This window comes from Rhinoraja longicauda, chromosome 25, assembly GCF_053455715.1.
Source record: "Rhinoraja longicauda isolate Sanriku21f chromosome 25, sRhiLon1.1, whole genome shotgun sequence".
In the NCBI taxonomy this organism is placed as follows: Eukaryota; Metazoa; Chordata; class Chondrichthyes; order Rajiformes; family Arhynchobatidae; genus Rhinoraja; species Rhinoraja longicauda.
In genome coordinates this window covers 11,143,879-11,156,902 of record NC_135977.1, presented here as the reverse complement: position 1 = coordinate 11,156,902, position 13,024 = coordinate 11,143,879, and the positions used below count along the sequence as shown (strand labels likewise).

The window sequence follows — 13,024 nt, the reverse complement described above, 5'->3', positions numbered from 1 at the left end:
TATTCACTACACTCCTGAAATTTAGAAGAAAGGATTCATAAAAGTGCTAAATCGTCACATAGTAAAGTTAGAAAATCATTACATTATTTTTTGGAAATCCTTGTTATAAGATAACAATGATGAGAATGGCTTCTGACAGATTTGTTTTACATTAAGGATATCCTTGGTGTGGGCTATCACTTTAAATCATGTATTGTTCACTTCCAATGTGAATATATGGCTTTTTTAAAATCATGTGCTGTTCACACAGGTCATATGTATTTCAAGATTTGCTATATTCAAAATCCAAATTCTCTTCCCATGCTCTCCACCTCTGGGTGAAATAGCTATAACAATGTAGAAAACTCAAGTGGGGACGTTTAAAGATATAAGCTGCATCTACACATGACTGCCATGACTTCTCAAACAAAAAGGTTGTAAATATCGAACATTGCAAACTAATCGAACATTGCCGCTTGGAATTAGATAAAGCATCGTAAAGTAACAAGACCATTCTGAAAACTAGCACTGCTCACTGAGATATGTAACCATTGTCTTATGTTAAGTAGAACAGACGTTGCCATATTACTTGCAGAGGAAACCATTGTTGCTGTTATAAAAATAAGGACATTTTCCTTACATTTTTGACCTTCAGCAGTAATGATTGGTTCAATGACATGGATTCTCAACCGCTTTCTACCAAAATGATAATTCCAAAAGACCACTCCTTTTTGATCCAGTAGGGTTCTCTGGTTAGAGTCAGTCATTCCAGTGAAGTTGAAGGCATTGCCTCCCTCATGGGCTTCCTGGAGGGGTGGCAAATCCTGAGTTGTCACTGTCACTGTCGGCAGGAGATCGTGGAGCACTCTCAACAGGGCTCTTAGCATTACGAAATTTATCTAACAAAGTTGTATTAAAAGCAGACGCAGGAGAGCTGATTTCCCCTTGAGCTGCCTTGTTCTTGGGAGTTTTGGATGGAGTCCCACCAGGAGATCTAAAAGAGGAGGCAACAGGAATTAGTAAAGTGCATTGAGTGGAGAATAGTAACTGATAAATTACATGCATTAAAGCAATCTCGGCCACATGTGGGCATTAAGTACCAGGTGAGGCATGCTTATTGACTGGGGTCTGGCTACACCACCATAACCAAATGTAGCCTGGGCTGTGGTGACAGAGAGGGTTCCATGGGTGTGACGTTGTTCCAATCGCCGGCCAGATGGTGTGCATTTTCCTCCTCCGGGTACATGCTTGCCTTCTCTCCCGTCTGTGTGAGACTAATGTTGATCTAATGGTAGCTATTACCCTCTCTAATGCGCTCAAGGTATATCAAATGAAGCTGGTTGAAGAGAAGGACTCCAGGAAATCGATGGTATCTGAATGACTCAAGTCCGTTTTATAAAATTCAAACTGAGGTTAAAGCGTTAATAATTTGATACTTGGAATGTTCGGACTCTCCAACATAATGTCAAAAAGGCTTCATATATCTCAAGAAAACAGAAGCAAATATTTCTGTGGACAGTTCTATCACCTATTAATATGCACTATGTGAAAGTAGAACCTATCTATTCACTTTTGCAGCTCTCAAAATTATACACCACAGATATGTCCTTTGGATCACCATTCTATGCCAGCCATGAAGTGCCCATCTATACTTATCGCACTTAGCAGCATTTGATCTCTGGCCTTCTGTGCCTCCATTTAAGCAGGTCTACATACCTGTCCACCCCTGTTGAACGAAGCCTCTTAAAATGGTTTGCAGCCAGCAGCTCAGAGTAGATACTTCTGACAGGATAAAGGTTGTCGGCACTTCCAGTGTCTCTCAGGTCCCCAATGCTACAGAGAGATTAATTAACAAAGTAAATTTGAGCAGCCACCAAAAACACATTATAATCAGCAGGAACAAAGATGGTTATTCTGTTTCAGAAATCAAGAGTTTTAATCTTTATGGTTTTGTACAAAAAGATGCAAACTCATTATCAGTAACAACGATTTTCAGGTGAAATAAGATACCGAGTAGGGCTCAACACTGTTGTGACAAATTATTTTACAATACAATACAATATATCTTTATTGTCATTGTACCCAGGGGTACAACGAGATTGGGAATGCGCCTCCCATACGATGCAATAATTTAAGTAATTTAGACAGCAGCAACCCAACGAAACGAAACAGTAGTAACAGTTTTGGACAGGGTAAAGTGCAAGTTGATCTATGCGTTGTGGCCATCCGGCCCAGCAGGACCGGTTCATAGCAGCTATGGCCCTGGGGATGAAGCTGTTCCTGAGTCTGGAGGTGCGGGCGTAGAAGGCCTTGTATCGTCTGACCGATGGAAGGAGTTCGAACAGACTGTTGCAGGGGTGTGAAGAGTCTTTGTGGATGCTGGTGGCTTTTTTGAGGCATCGTGTGTTGTAGATGCCCTCTAAGTCTGGTAGCTGTGTTCCGATGGCCCTCTGAGCTCTATGGACTACCCGCTGTAGAGCTTTCCTTTCTGCCTCCGTGCAGCTGAGGTACCACACAGGGATGCCATGCGTTAGGATGCTCTCGATGGTGCAGCGGTAGAAGGTCGTCAGCAGCTGTTGGGGTAGACCAGACTTTTTCAGTGTTCTTAAGTAGAACAGTCTTTGTTGTGCCTTCTTGACCAGCGCGGCAGTGTTATTGGACCATGTTTGGTCCTCCGAAATGTGAGTGCCCAGAAACTTGAAGCTGGACACTCTCTCCACACTGTCCCCGTTGATAGAGATCGGGGCATATTCCCCGTTATGTGACCTACGGAAGTTGATGATCAGCTCCTTGGTCTTGGTGGTATTTAGGGACAGGTTGTTATTTAGGTACCAGACAAACTACCTTGTTCTTCAACTGAAGAGATTAAGTCTATATTCTAGAGTTTAGAGTTTAGAAGAATGAGGGGTGTCTGGAATCTGGTGTCAGTCTCAAATGAAGTGTTGGACAATCGCAGAGATGAGAATTTTACGCACAGAATTATGGAATTTACAGTCCAAGAGCCAAAAGTAAATCGCCCAAAGAGCAAGCGTTTCTAACCGAGGTTTATACAAGTTCCCCTGGCAGTAAATGGCTACAAGTGTTATTAATCAAAAGGTATAGTTCCAAATACCTAGTTAATAAAAACTGAACATGCAGCACATTGGGTTTCTGTTAACCTCCCATGACTTCCCCACTCCCAAAGGAATCTGGAATCTTGTAAGTACCACTTCAGTCTGGAGGATTCACATTTTTCATGTTTGGCTGTGACATGGATGTATCAGATTACATTGGATTGCTGTAGGAAGGAACTGTAGATGCTGGTGTACACCGAAGATAGACACAAAATGCTGGAGTAACTCAGCGGGACAGGCAGCATCTCTGGGGAGAAGGAATTGGTGATGTTTTCGGGTTGAGACCCTTCTTTTCTATGTAAATGCTTGAAATACTCGACACATCAGGCAGCATCTGTCAGGGTACATGTATTACTGCTCGGTAAACAATGTTTTGCCTCAGTTAAATCAGCAGCATAGGTTACTGTAAAAACAACTGAGCAATGGGTTTTGCACTCCAAGTATTTCCATGGCTGTGCAGCAGCGATCCAATGTAGCCACAAAATGCTGGAGTAGACCCTTCGTTTTTTCAGAGTGACACAGCATGGAAACTGGCCCATTCAGCCAAATTGCCCACACCGGCCAACATGTCCCAGCTACACTAATCCCACCTGCTCGTGTTTGAACCATATCCCTCCAATCCATGTACCGGTCTAACTGTTTCTTAAACGTTGGGATCGTCCCAGCCTCAACTACTTCCTCTGGCAGCTTGTTCCATACACCCACTACGCGTTGTGTGTAAAAGCAACCCCTCAGATTCCTATTAAATCTTTTCCCCTTCACCTTAAACCTATGTCCTCTGGTCCTTGATTCCCCTACTCTGGGCAAGAGACGCTGCGCATCTACCCAATCTATTCCTCTCATGATTTTATACATGTCTCATGATTTTTATACACAAATCAGGTTTTCTGTTTTAGTTTCAGATTTATAGCACTGTTTGCTCGGGCACTGAATATGTTCAAGGCTAAGAACACCAGGTTTTGACAATTGAATTAAAAGGGTTGGGGATAACATGAATTTGAGGTAACAGATCAGGCACAATCTTATTGCATTGCAGAACAGGTGTGAGGGACTGCTGACTTCAATCTCCATGTTATCATAATTCTTCCATAACAGGAATGTAATTTTGTGTGTGATTTTCCAATCATAACATTACCTACATCTTCCATTATTTACATAGAATATTTCCTTAAACTGATTTTTGTAAAACATTAAATTACACTACTTTTATGCTGGATATCCACCTTTACCATTAAACCTCATATCCAGAACTGATACTCTTTGATCCACTCATTTTTACCTTATTTATTAAGAACTTTCACTCCACTAGGGACACAAAACCATGGATATTTTCATTCAGATATATAATGCAGTTGTATGAGCAAAGAGTTCTAGAATTACATTGCACACAATTCATACTGACTCGTGGCTTATGCACTATCTTGGCAAGTTCAGAATATTGTTTTTATATACAATAACTTTAATGTCATTTTCCTTTTTAAAATGTGGGAGATATACAAACTCAATGCCCTGCATACTATTAGGAGTGCTCCCAACCACAATTAATCTCCAAATTATTTCTTTCACATAAGTGCAATCTCCAAATTCTTGCCCGAAGAGCATTGCCTATCTTTTCAAAGTTCTTTATTCCTACGCAGTATCTAACACATGATGTAACAAAGGAATTGTATTTATAAAGTCAGAGCAACAAAGTTGCTGATTCTATTTTTTGTGATAACCCACTGCCCCCAAGTCCTTATACAAATAAACAAATGTAAATATTGGCACACTGGTGATAAAGCTGTGTTCCGAGCACTAAGTCTTAATGGAAAAGAAAGTGAATGGGAGCATATGTTTAAAGTTTGCCGTTAGCTATCATGTGTTTGTGGAATAGTGGGATGCACTGATCCAAAAGGCTTCAAATTTGCTCTTTATGGCCAGTGCAATTGAACAGCCTACACAGGTTAATTGTGCCCCCATGTGGAACGTCACACTGACACAACTGACCATGTGAGAAATGCTAACGAAGTTTAGCACCAAGTGTTCACTATTCACTTGCAGTAACTATACTTCAAATTAAATGTTGCACCCTCTCACCTTTTAGAACGTCGGTTCAGTCTGGCCAGTCCATAACTCTCCAGCAGATCTGGGGTTGCCATAACCACTTGTTCTTCCTGCAAGATGAGAGAAAAGCAAAAGAGATGGCACTTTAAATTTATCAAAGTAGAAGCACTTGACCCAAGGTGCGTGATTTTTCTTAAAGTCAAAAACGCAAAACCTCCCAGCCCCTTCTGGCAAGGTCTACTTTTCTTACCAGGGGATTCATTTTTTCTGAACACAAAACTTTGGGTTTGTCAATACAGATGACCCCATATTATGAATGTTCAGGCAACAGAAATTCACCCATATAGAAATCAGAGATCACTACCCAAAAATTTAAGATATAGAATAAAATTCGCTCTCACGAAATTTAAGTGAAAAAAGTAAAATTGACACAAATTTATTTATTTAAACTCATGTTTTGGACATGTGTGCAGATGACGTGGTTTTGTGTTACAGGTAATTGCGATATGGAACATTTCCTAGCAACGCAACCCCATTGTGATGCGGGTTTGCCTGCATCGACTGCTATGCCACTCCCTCAGCCACCAAGCTAAAACAAAGTGCATTTGCGGTTTTGCTTCAAGATTGGCTACTTACTGTGCAGAGGTTGGACTTGTCTTTCAGAGGGGTTTTGAGCGGCAGATTACGGAAGGATAGAATTGGTGGTGGTGGTGCTGGTGGAGGAGGAGGGGGAGGAGGAGCAGGAGGAACTGTAGCAGCAATTACAGGTCTGCAGGAACCCGTCTTTGTAGAATTCTCGGCCTGCTCCTTCTGCCTCTTTTCAGCTAGTCGCTTAGATGTCCTTTGTCCTTTGGCCTCTAAAAAACACAAACATCCCAATGAACTCTGAATATTACAGTGGTGCCTAAATCAATGAATGGTGGCTGTGACGCTAATGAGGTCGTGCAGAAAATACGCACAAAGGCCAACCATCCCGTTTATGCTAAGTCATTGTGGCACTACCACATTGGAGATGTTGGCAAGTTTGATTAACCTGAAGGGAAATTACAGCATGTGGTCACTGGCATGCCAACTTTCTCAGCTATGCCCAACTAGGCAGCGCTGCCATGTTTCTGCCAAAGGAAGCACAGGGAAGATTCAATAGACAATAGACAATAGGTGCAGGAGTAGGCCATTCAGCCCTTCGAGCCAGCACCGCCATTCAATGCGATCATGGCTGATCACTCTCAATCAGTACCCCGTTCCTGCCTTCTCCCCATACCCCCTCACTCCGCTATCCTTAAGAGCTCTATCCAGCTCTCTCTTGAAAGCATCCAACGAACTGGCCTCCACTGCCTTCTGAGGCAGAGAATTCCACACCTTCACCACTCTCTGACTGAAAAAGTTCTTCCTCATCTCCGTTCTAAATGGCCTACCCCTTATTCTTAAACTGTGCCCCCTTGTTCTGGACTCCCCCAACATTGGGAACATGTTTCCTGCCTCTAATGTGTCCAATCCCCTAATTATCTTATATGTTTCAATAAGATTCCTTGTCACTTCATTAATGAGTGGTCGAGGATTAAACTTTAGCACATCAAAAGCCCACCAATCAATCAAACGCTGGGGAGAATCTGATTCATATTACTTTTGTACAAATGGGTGCTTCATGGTCGGCACTGACTCAGGTCTGTTTCCATGTTACATGATTTTACAGCCATTCAACTGACAACAAACAATGAGCACCCCAGACAAAGATCAAGAGCAGAACATTAATTTGAATCTTCCATCCTCAGGTAAACGACTACAGAATATTTTTTTCTCTCTAACTTTAGATAGCTCCTCTGTCCCTCTCTTTCCCCTCCCCTTCCCAGTTCTCCCACTGTCTTCCTGTCTCCAACTACATCCCTTCTTTGTCCCGCCCCCTCCCCTGACATCAGTCTGAAGAAGCATCTCGACCCGAAACGTCACTCATTCCTTCTCTCCTGAGATGCTGCCTGACCCGCTGAGTTACTCCAGCATTTTGTGATACTTTTGATTTGTACCAGCATCTGCAGTTATTTACACAGAATAAAATTAGTTTTCCTTCTATTGTTTTGAGGCGTTTTTCATTTTTTTAGTGAAAAGTTACTTGTAGTAAAGATAGCAACTAATTCAGACAGTCTGACAACTGAACAGATTCCCCCCACTTTACAACAAACAATTTTCAACAGTTAACACTCGCAGCTTTCAAAGTTTTCACTGGAAACTCCACTTGTTGTGATAGACACTCGAGAAATGTCAACCCGCAATTACATAAACTCTCAAGTTAAACATAGAAAATAGGTGCAGGAGTAGGCCATTCAACCCTTCCAGCCAGCACCGCCATTCAATATGATCATGGCTGATCATCCAGAATCAGTACCCTGTTCCTGCTTTCTCCCCCATATCCCTCGATTCCGTTAGCCCTAAGAGCTTTATCTAACTCTCTCTTGAATACATCCAGTGAATTGGCCTCCACTGCCTTATTTGGCAGAGAATTCCACAGATTCATAACTCTCTGGCTGAAAAGGTTTTTCCTCATCTCAGTCGTAAATGGCCTACCCCTTATTCTTAAACTGTGACCCCTGGTTCTGGACTCCCCCAACATGGCGAACATTTTTCCTGCATTTAGCCTGTCCAATCCCTTAAGAGTTTTATATGTTTCTATGATCCTTTCTCATCCTTCTAAATTCCAGGGAATACAAGCCCAGTTAATCCATTCTTTCATCATATGTCAGTCCCGCCATCCCGGGAATTAACCTAAATACGAGAAGGCATCTGCCTATTTTGTTAATCTACAAAGAGATATCGTTATGATGATTGACAACACTTTTGGAAGGGTTTTATGAATATATTCGATTTCATCAGCTAAATTCACTAGTTATGCCATAACCTTTGATCAACTTTCTACTGAATTGTAAACCAAAAATCCTCCCAATTCTTCTTTCTAATATCCTATTATTGAGCTGTCTGGATAAACAGCTGCAAACTGCCCCAATAATCCGAATACATAAAAATCACAATATTAATATACCCTGCCTGTACATCACACGCTACATAATCCTGAATTGTTTACGTACACAGTCAATGTTTGTCAATTGCAAGTGAAAAATGTGACTACTTTTATTCATTTTGCAAGGAAACCTCATCACATTCTTCCAAACATTCTCCTAAATTGCCAACCTATCTCCTCATTAGATTGACTTTATATTGAAACTTTGACAATGTGTTAAGAATAGCGATCTTACCATAAGCATACGTCTGCACTTTCCTCATCTCGTCCTTCAAACCTTGGAGTCTTTCTCTTAATTCATCCATTTCAACAGCATTACAGCGGTTCATTTTACCATCCACAGCCGAGAAAAATTTGGCCTGTAAAGAAAATATTCATGTTTAATAATTCCAGACAAGTTTAATAGTTCTGCAGTTATTGCTAAGCTTACATTTAATGTGGGAAACCAACAAATTAATGGAACATATTAATTCAGAGGTCTGCAAAGGCCTAGACACTAACAATAAGTTGCATTTAAACAGCTTTTAATACAGTACAATTTCTCAAGGCACTTCATTTCAATAATATTTGATACTCAAGGCACAAGATATCATTGCACTTGTAGATAGACACAAAATGCTGGAGTAACTCAGCAGGATAGGCAGCATCTCTGGAGAGAAGGAATGGATGACGTTTCGGATCGAGACCCTTCTTCAGACTGATGTCAGGGAAGTGGGCGGGACAGAGATAGAATGTAGTCAGAGACAGTAAGACGTGGGAGAACTGGGAAGGGGGAGGGGATGGAGAGAGAGGGAAAGCAAGGGCTATTTGAAGTTAGAGAATTTACATTGCACATGTAGAAATGCTTTGGATCGGTGATGTCAAGATGGGCATGGATGAGTGAGTGTTTTACACAAGGAGTATGCACCGTGGCTTCCTAGAAAAGTATGTGAAATACAGAGTGTTTTGTTTTAGTGACGGTACCTGCCTGTACAGAAAAATGACACCCCTAAAAAGTTAAGCATCATTATTTTGTTTTCCGACCACGTGGTAATGTTTATTAAAGGTATGTTCAGGCATCTTTTTGTTTACAAAAACAAAGAACTGGGCACTGGTGCAATGAAAATCTTGACTGCAGTTATATCACGAACATAGACTGAGAGAACACTCAAAACCATAAATTACACAAATTCTACAAAACAATTAAATTAAAAAAATACGCATAAAAAGGACATTATGTCAAATATATACAATTATGCCCAAATTTATAAATTGAACGTCTTTTTTGTTATCTTCAAAAGTCAAGGGGAGAGTTGGTGAGCGGCCATTTTGAAAGACAGAAAGCATTTTTGAAAAATAGAATCGGCTGGAGGGTTGCGATAAAGAGTGAAAAGATGATAGGAGACTTGTTAGTTAGGGGGAGAATTTGGACAGACTTCGATTGTTTTCTCTGCAACACTGGGGGTTGCGGGGAGACCCGATAGAAGTATATAAAATTGAGGCTTAGAGAGTTGGAAACTTTTTCCCACCAATGGAAAAATCAAATAATAGAGGACATAGCTTTAAGGTGAGGTCAACAACGTATCAAAATGTATACGATTATTAAGGGGTTGGACACGTTAGAGGCAGGAAACAGGTTTCCAATGTTGGGGGAGTCCAGAACCAGGGGCCACAGTTTAAGAATAAGGGGTAGGCCATTTAGAACGGAGATGAGGAAAAGCTTTTTCAGTCAGAGAGGTGAATCTGTGGAATTCTCTGCCTCAGAAGGCAGTGGAGGCCAATTCTCTGAATGCATTAAGGATAGCGGAGTCAGGAGGTATGGGGAGAAGGCAGGAACGGGGTACTGATTGAGAATGATCAGCCATGATCACATTAAATGGCGGTGCTGGCTCGAAGGGCCGAATGACTTACTCCTGCACCTATTGTCTATTTAAAAAAGATGTGCGGGGCAACATTTTTTAAAAATAGGGTGGGAAATGCTGGAGAGAAAATATTAAGACTAAAATCTCATGGTCTACACCCAAAGGAATATTGTAAAGAGATAGTTGCAAATATAATAAGAGTTGTCTCATTTTCAAAAACTGTCAAGATTCTACAACTATGACCATGGTTTGGAGTAAATAAAATCACATTATAAAGGGGAGCCAAAATGGTGGGGGCTCTCAGTCACATATTAGAATAATAATTCTTTGAGTGATTCCAAGTGTAACTGAAACGACCAACTTCTGATATCTACAGTACCTTGATGAAAGATTTCAACCCAGCCTTTTCGAGTTCGGCTTGTTTGCGTTTGCGTACAACCTTCTCACACAGTGATGGGTTCTGATCCATTGTGTGAAATAAGTCCTGCAGTGCGTTTTCTGTGTACGTCATTGCCTCCATGTCAAATTCCTCTTTAGTCATACGCTTACAAAACATCTTACTCAGAGGATACTCTTGGTCAAATTCTTCTAGAGTTTCCATCATGGGTCTGTGGACATGAAGGTGTCGGAAAAAGTATTAAAAGGGTAAGAATTTATTGTACATTAGCTTCACACATGCTCACTGACTTGTTTTCTTATCAAATCTCCCTCGGGCATCACTTCAATGTAAATTACTCAATTACAAAAAAATCATGTAAAGTTAAAAGAGTTATTACAAAATTTAGAGCAGAGTTTGCCCATTATTTAGGTAAATACAGTGCCTCACAAATATTGTAAGTCTCTGAAGATAGACACAAAATGCTGGATTAACTCAGCAGGACAGATAGCATCTCTGGAGAGAGGGAATGGGTGACGTTTCAGTTCAAGACCCTTCTTCAGATTGAGAGTCTGGTCTGAAGAAGGGTCTCAACCCGCAACGCCACCCATACCTTCTCTCCAGTGATGCTGCCTGTCCCGCTGAGTTACTCCAGCATTTTGTATCTATCTTTGGTTGAAAGCAGTATCTGCAGTTCCTTCCTACACATATTGTAAGTCTCTGATTAGTGTCTTGCAAGAAAAAAATACCTCAAGCAATTCTGGTGAACTATCTTTTACAAATTTTAAATGATCTGAGTTGTTCTTAAAAGATCAGGGAGGGTTGAGTGCAGTAATTAATGGAATTTAGAATGGTGTCAAAGCTGGGGCTTCCAGGAAGTTTCTGTAATCTGAAGACAAAAATCATTTTGGAAGAAAACTTGAAACAGAACACAATCACCAAATGATAATCCTCTGGAGAAGATAATAAAAGAGATTAAGCATGAAAAGAACTGAAGGTGAAGTTTAGGCTGTGCACAAGAAAAAAATATTTCCTAAATAAATTACCAGACTCGGGTATTTCAATTCAAGAGAGAAAATACTGCAATCTTTGGCAAATCCCAATATTGTGGATGAAATTACATGAGAAAAGCTTTGTGAGGTAAAGCACTAGGGCAACATTGCTTCCAATTGGGTATTTTTTTTAAATGTGTAAGCTGGAGGGGAAACATAGGATCATTTGATTTAGTGACTCAAGGATGCTAATGAATTCTCCAATTTCAACCTGAAAGGTGTTCGCCCATTGCCTCCACAGATGCTGCCTGATCCGCTGAGTTACTCCAGCACTTTGTGTTTTGCTCAAGATTTGCCGTTTCATGCGTCTCTGAATTAGATGCTTGTTTGATACAATTGAATTGATTTAAATACCCATTTGTTTCAGTGGTGATTGAGGGGAAACTTCCTACAGTACAAAATGTCAAATGCTGGTTAGCTCATATAGTTCCACTGTGAACTTCTAGTGGTCAAAGACATTCTACATCTCACTTCCAGTTCTTTCACAAAGAGAGTCGTAGAATGAGGCAGAGTCCTCATTCCTTCCTGGAGCCTGTCACCATTCAGAAAATCCCAGCAGAATTTCTGTTGCTGTTAGAAGAGGTTGCTCACTGATGTAAAGACCTGGAGATCATCAATCAGCAGTAACTGCTGGTTAGTGAATCTGATGGCAGAGTTAAGGTGAATGGTCAGTCTTATTTTCCCAGGGTAGGGGAGTCTAAAGCTAAAGCGTATAATTTTAAAGAGAGAAAGATGTGAGAGGCAGCTTTTCATGAAGAGTGGTGAGTATGTGGAACAAAATTGGAGAGGAAGTGGTGGATGCAAGTACCATTACAATGTTTAAAATAAATTTGGACAGGGACATGGATAGAAACAGTTTAGAGTGATATGGGCCAAATGCAGGTAAATGGGATTAGTGTAGATCGGCCTTTTGGTCAGCATGGACCATTTCAGCAGAAGGGCCTGTTTCCATGCTGTGTGCCTCTATGATTATGTCTCTATGCTCCGGCAAAAGCTTGGTCAGAGGAATAGGTGTTTTAAAGGGCAGATGAGGAGAGGTAATTGAAGTTTTCAAGTTTAAAAAAAGTCTCAGCAGTGCAAGTAGAAATTAGAACAGGGTTTCAAATGTTAAAGCAAAACACAAACCTTTGAGCCAGAATTCCCCAAACTAAGACACACTGACAAATTCGTGTTTAAAATAAGGCTGGCAATTTTTGGAGACTAAAAGAATCTCGAGACCAAGGTGTGTCAGTAGTGTCGACAAGGTATCATGAAAATGACATATCCATCAGAACAAACGTGGCAGCTGTCAGTTTACATGGCAACGTGCCTTGCAAATAAGAGAACCAAAAGTCGGCAGATGCGGAAACCTGAAGAACTCAGCGGGTCAGGCAGTATCTTTGCAGGGATAGTTACAATCGATGTTTCTTGTCGAGAACATTCATCTAGACTGCAATATTGTTGGGCAAAGGCTCAGTCTCAATAGCAAATTAGGTTGCGGAAATAAATGATAACATTTATTGATCAGTACGGGTGTCAGGGGTTATGGGGCGAGGACATGAGAATGGAGTTGAGATGGGGAAGATAGATAGGGGGTATAGGGAGAAGGCAGGAACGGGGTACTGATTGAG

At 41.0% G+C, this 13,024-nt stretch overlaps 1 protein-coding gene across 1 annotated transcript; it reads right to left on the bottom strand.

Moving 5' to 3' along the window:
- Nucleotides 1-774: 774 nt before the first annotated feature.
- Nucleotides 775-10,485, bottom strand: LOC144606065 (uncharacterized). The gene is made up of 6 exons (XM_078421855.1): nt 10,366-10,485; nt 8,381-8,504; nt 5,772-5,992; nt 5,169-5,245; nt 1,696-1,812; nt 775-973 (listed from the first exon to the last, which is right to left on the bottom strand). Exons 1-6 carry the CDS (start codon nt 10,453-10,455, stop codon nt 775-777), a joined length of 828 nt encoding a protein of 275 aa, XP_078277981.1. The 5' UTR covers nt 10,456-10,485.
- Between the last annotated feature and the right edge of the window lie 2,539 nt (nt 10,486-13,024).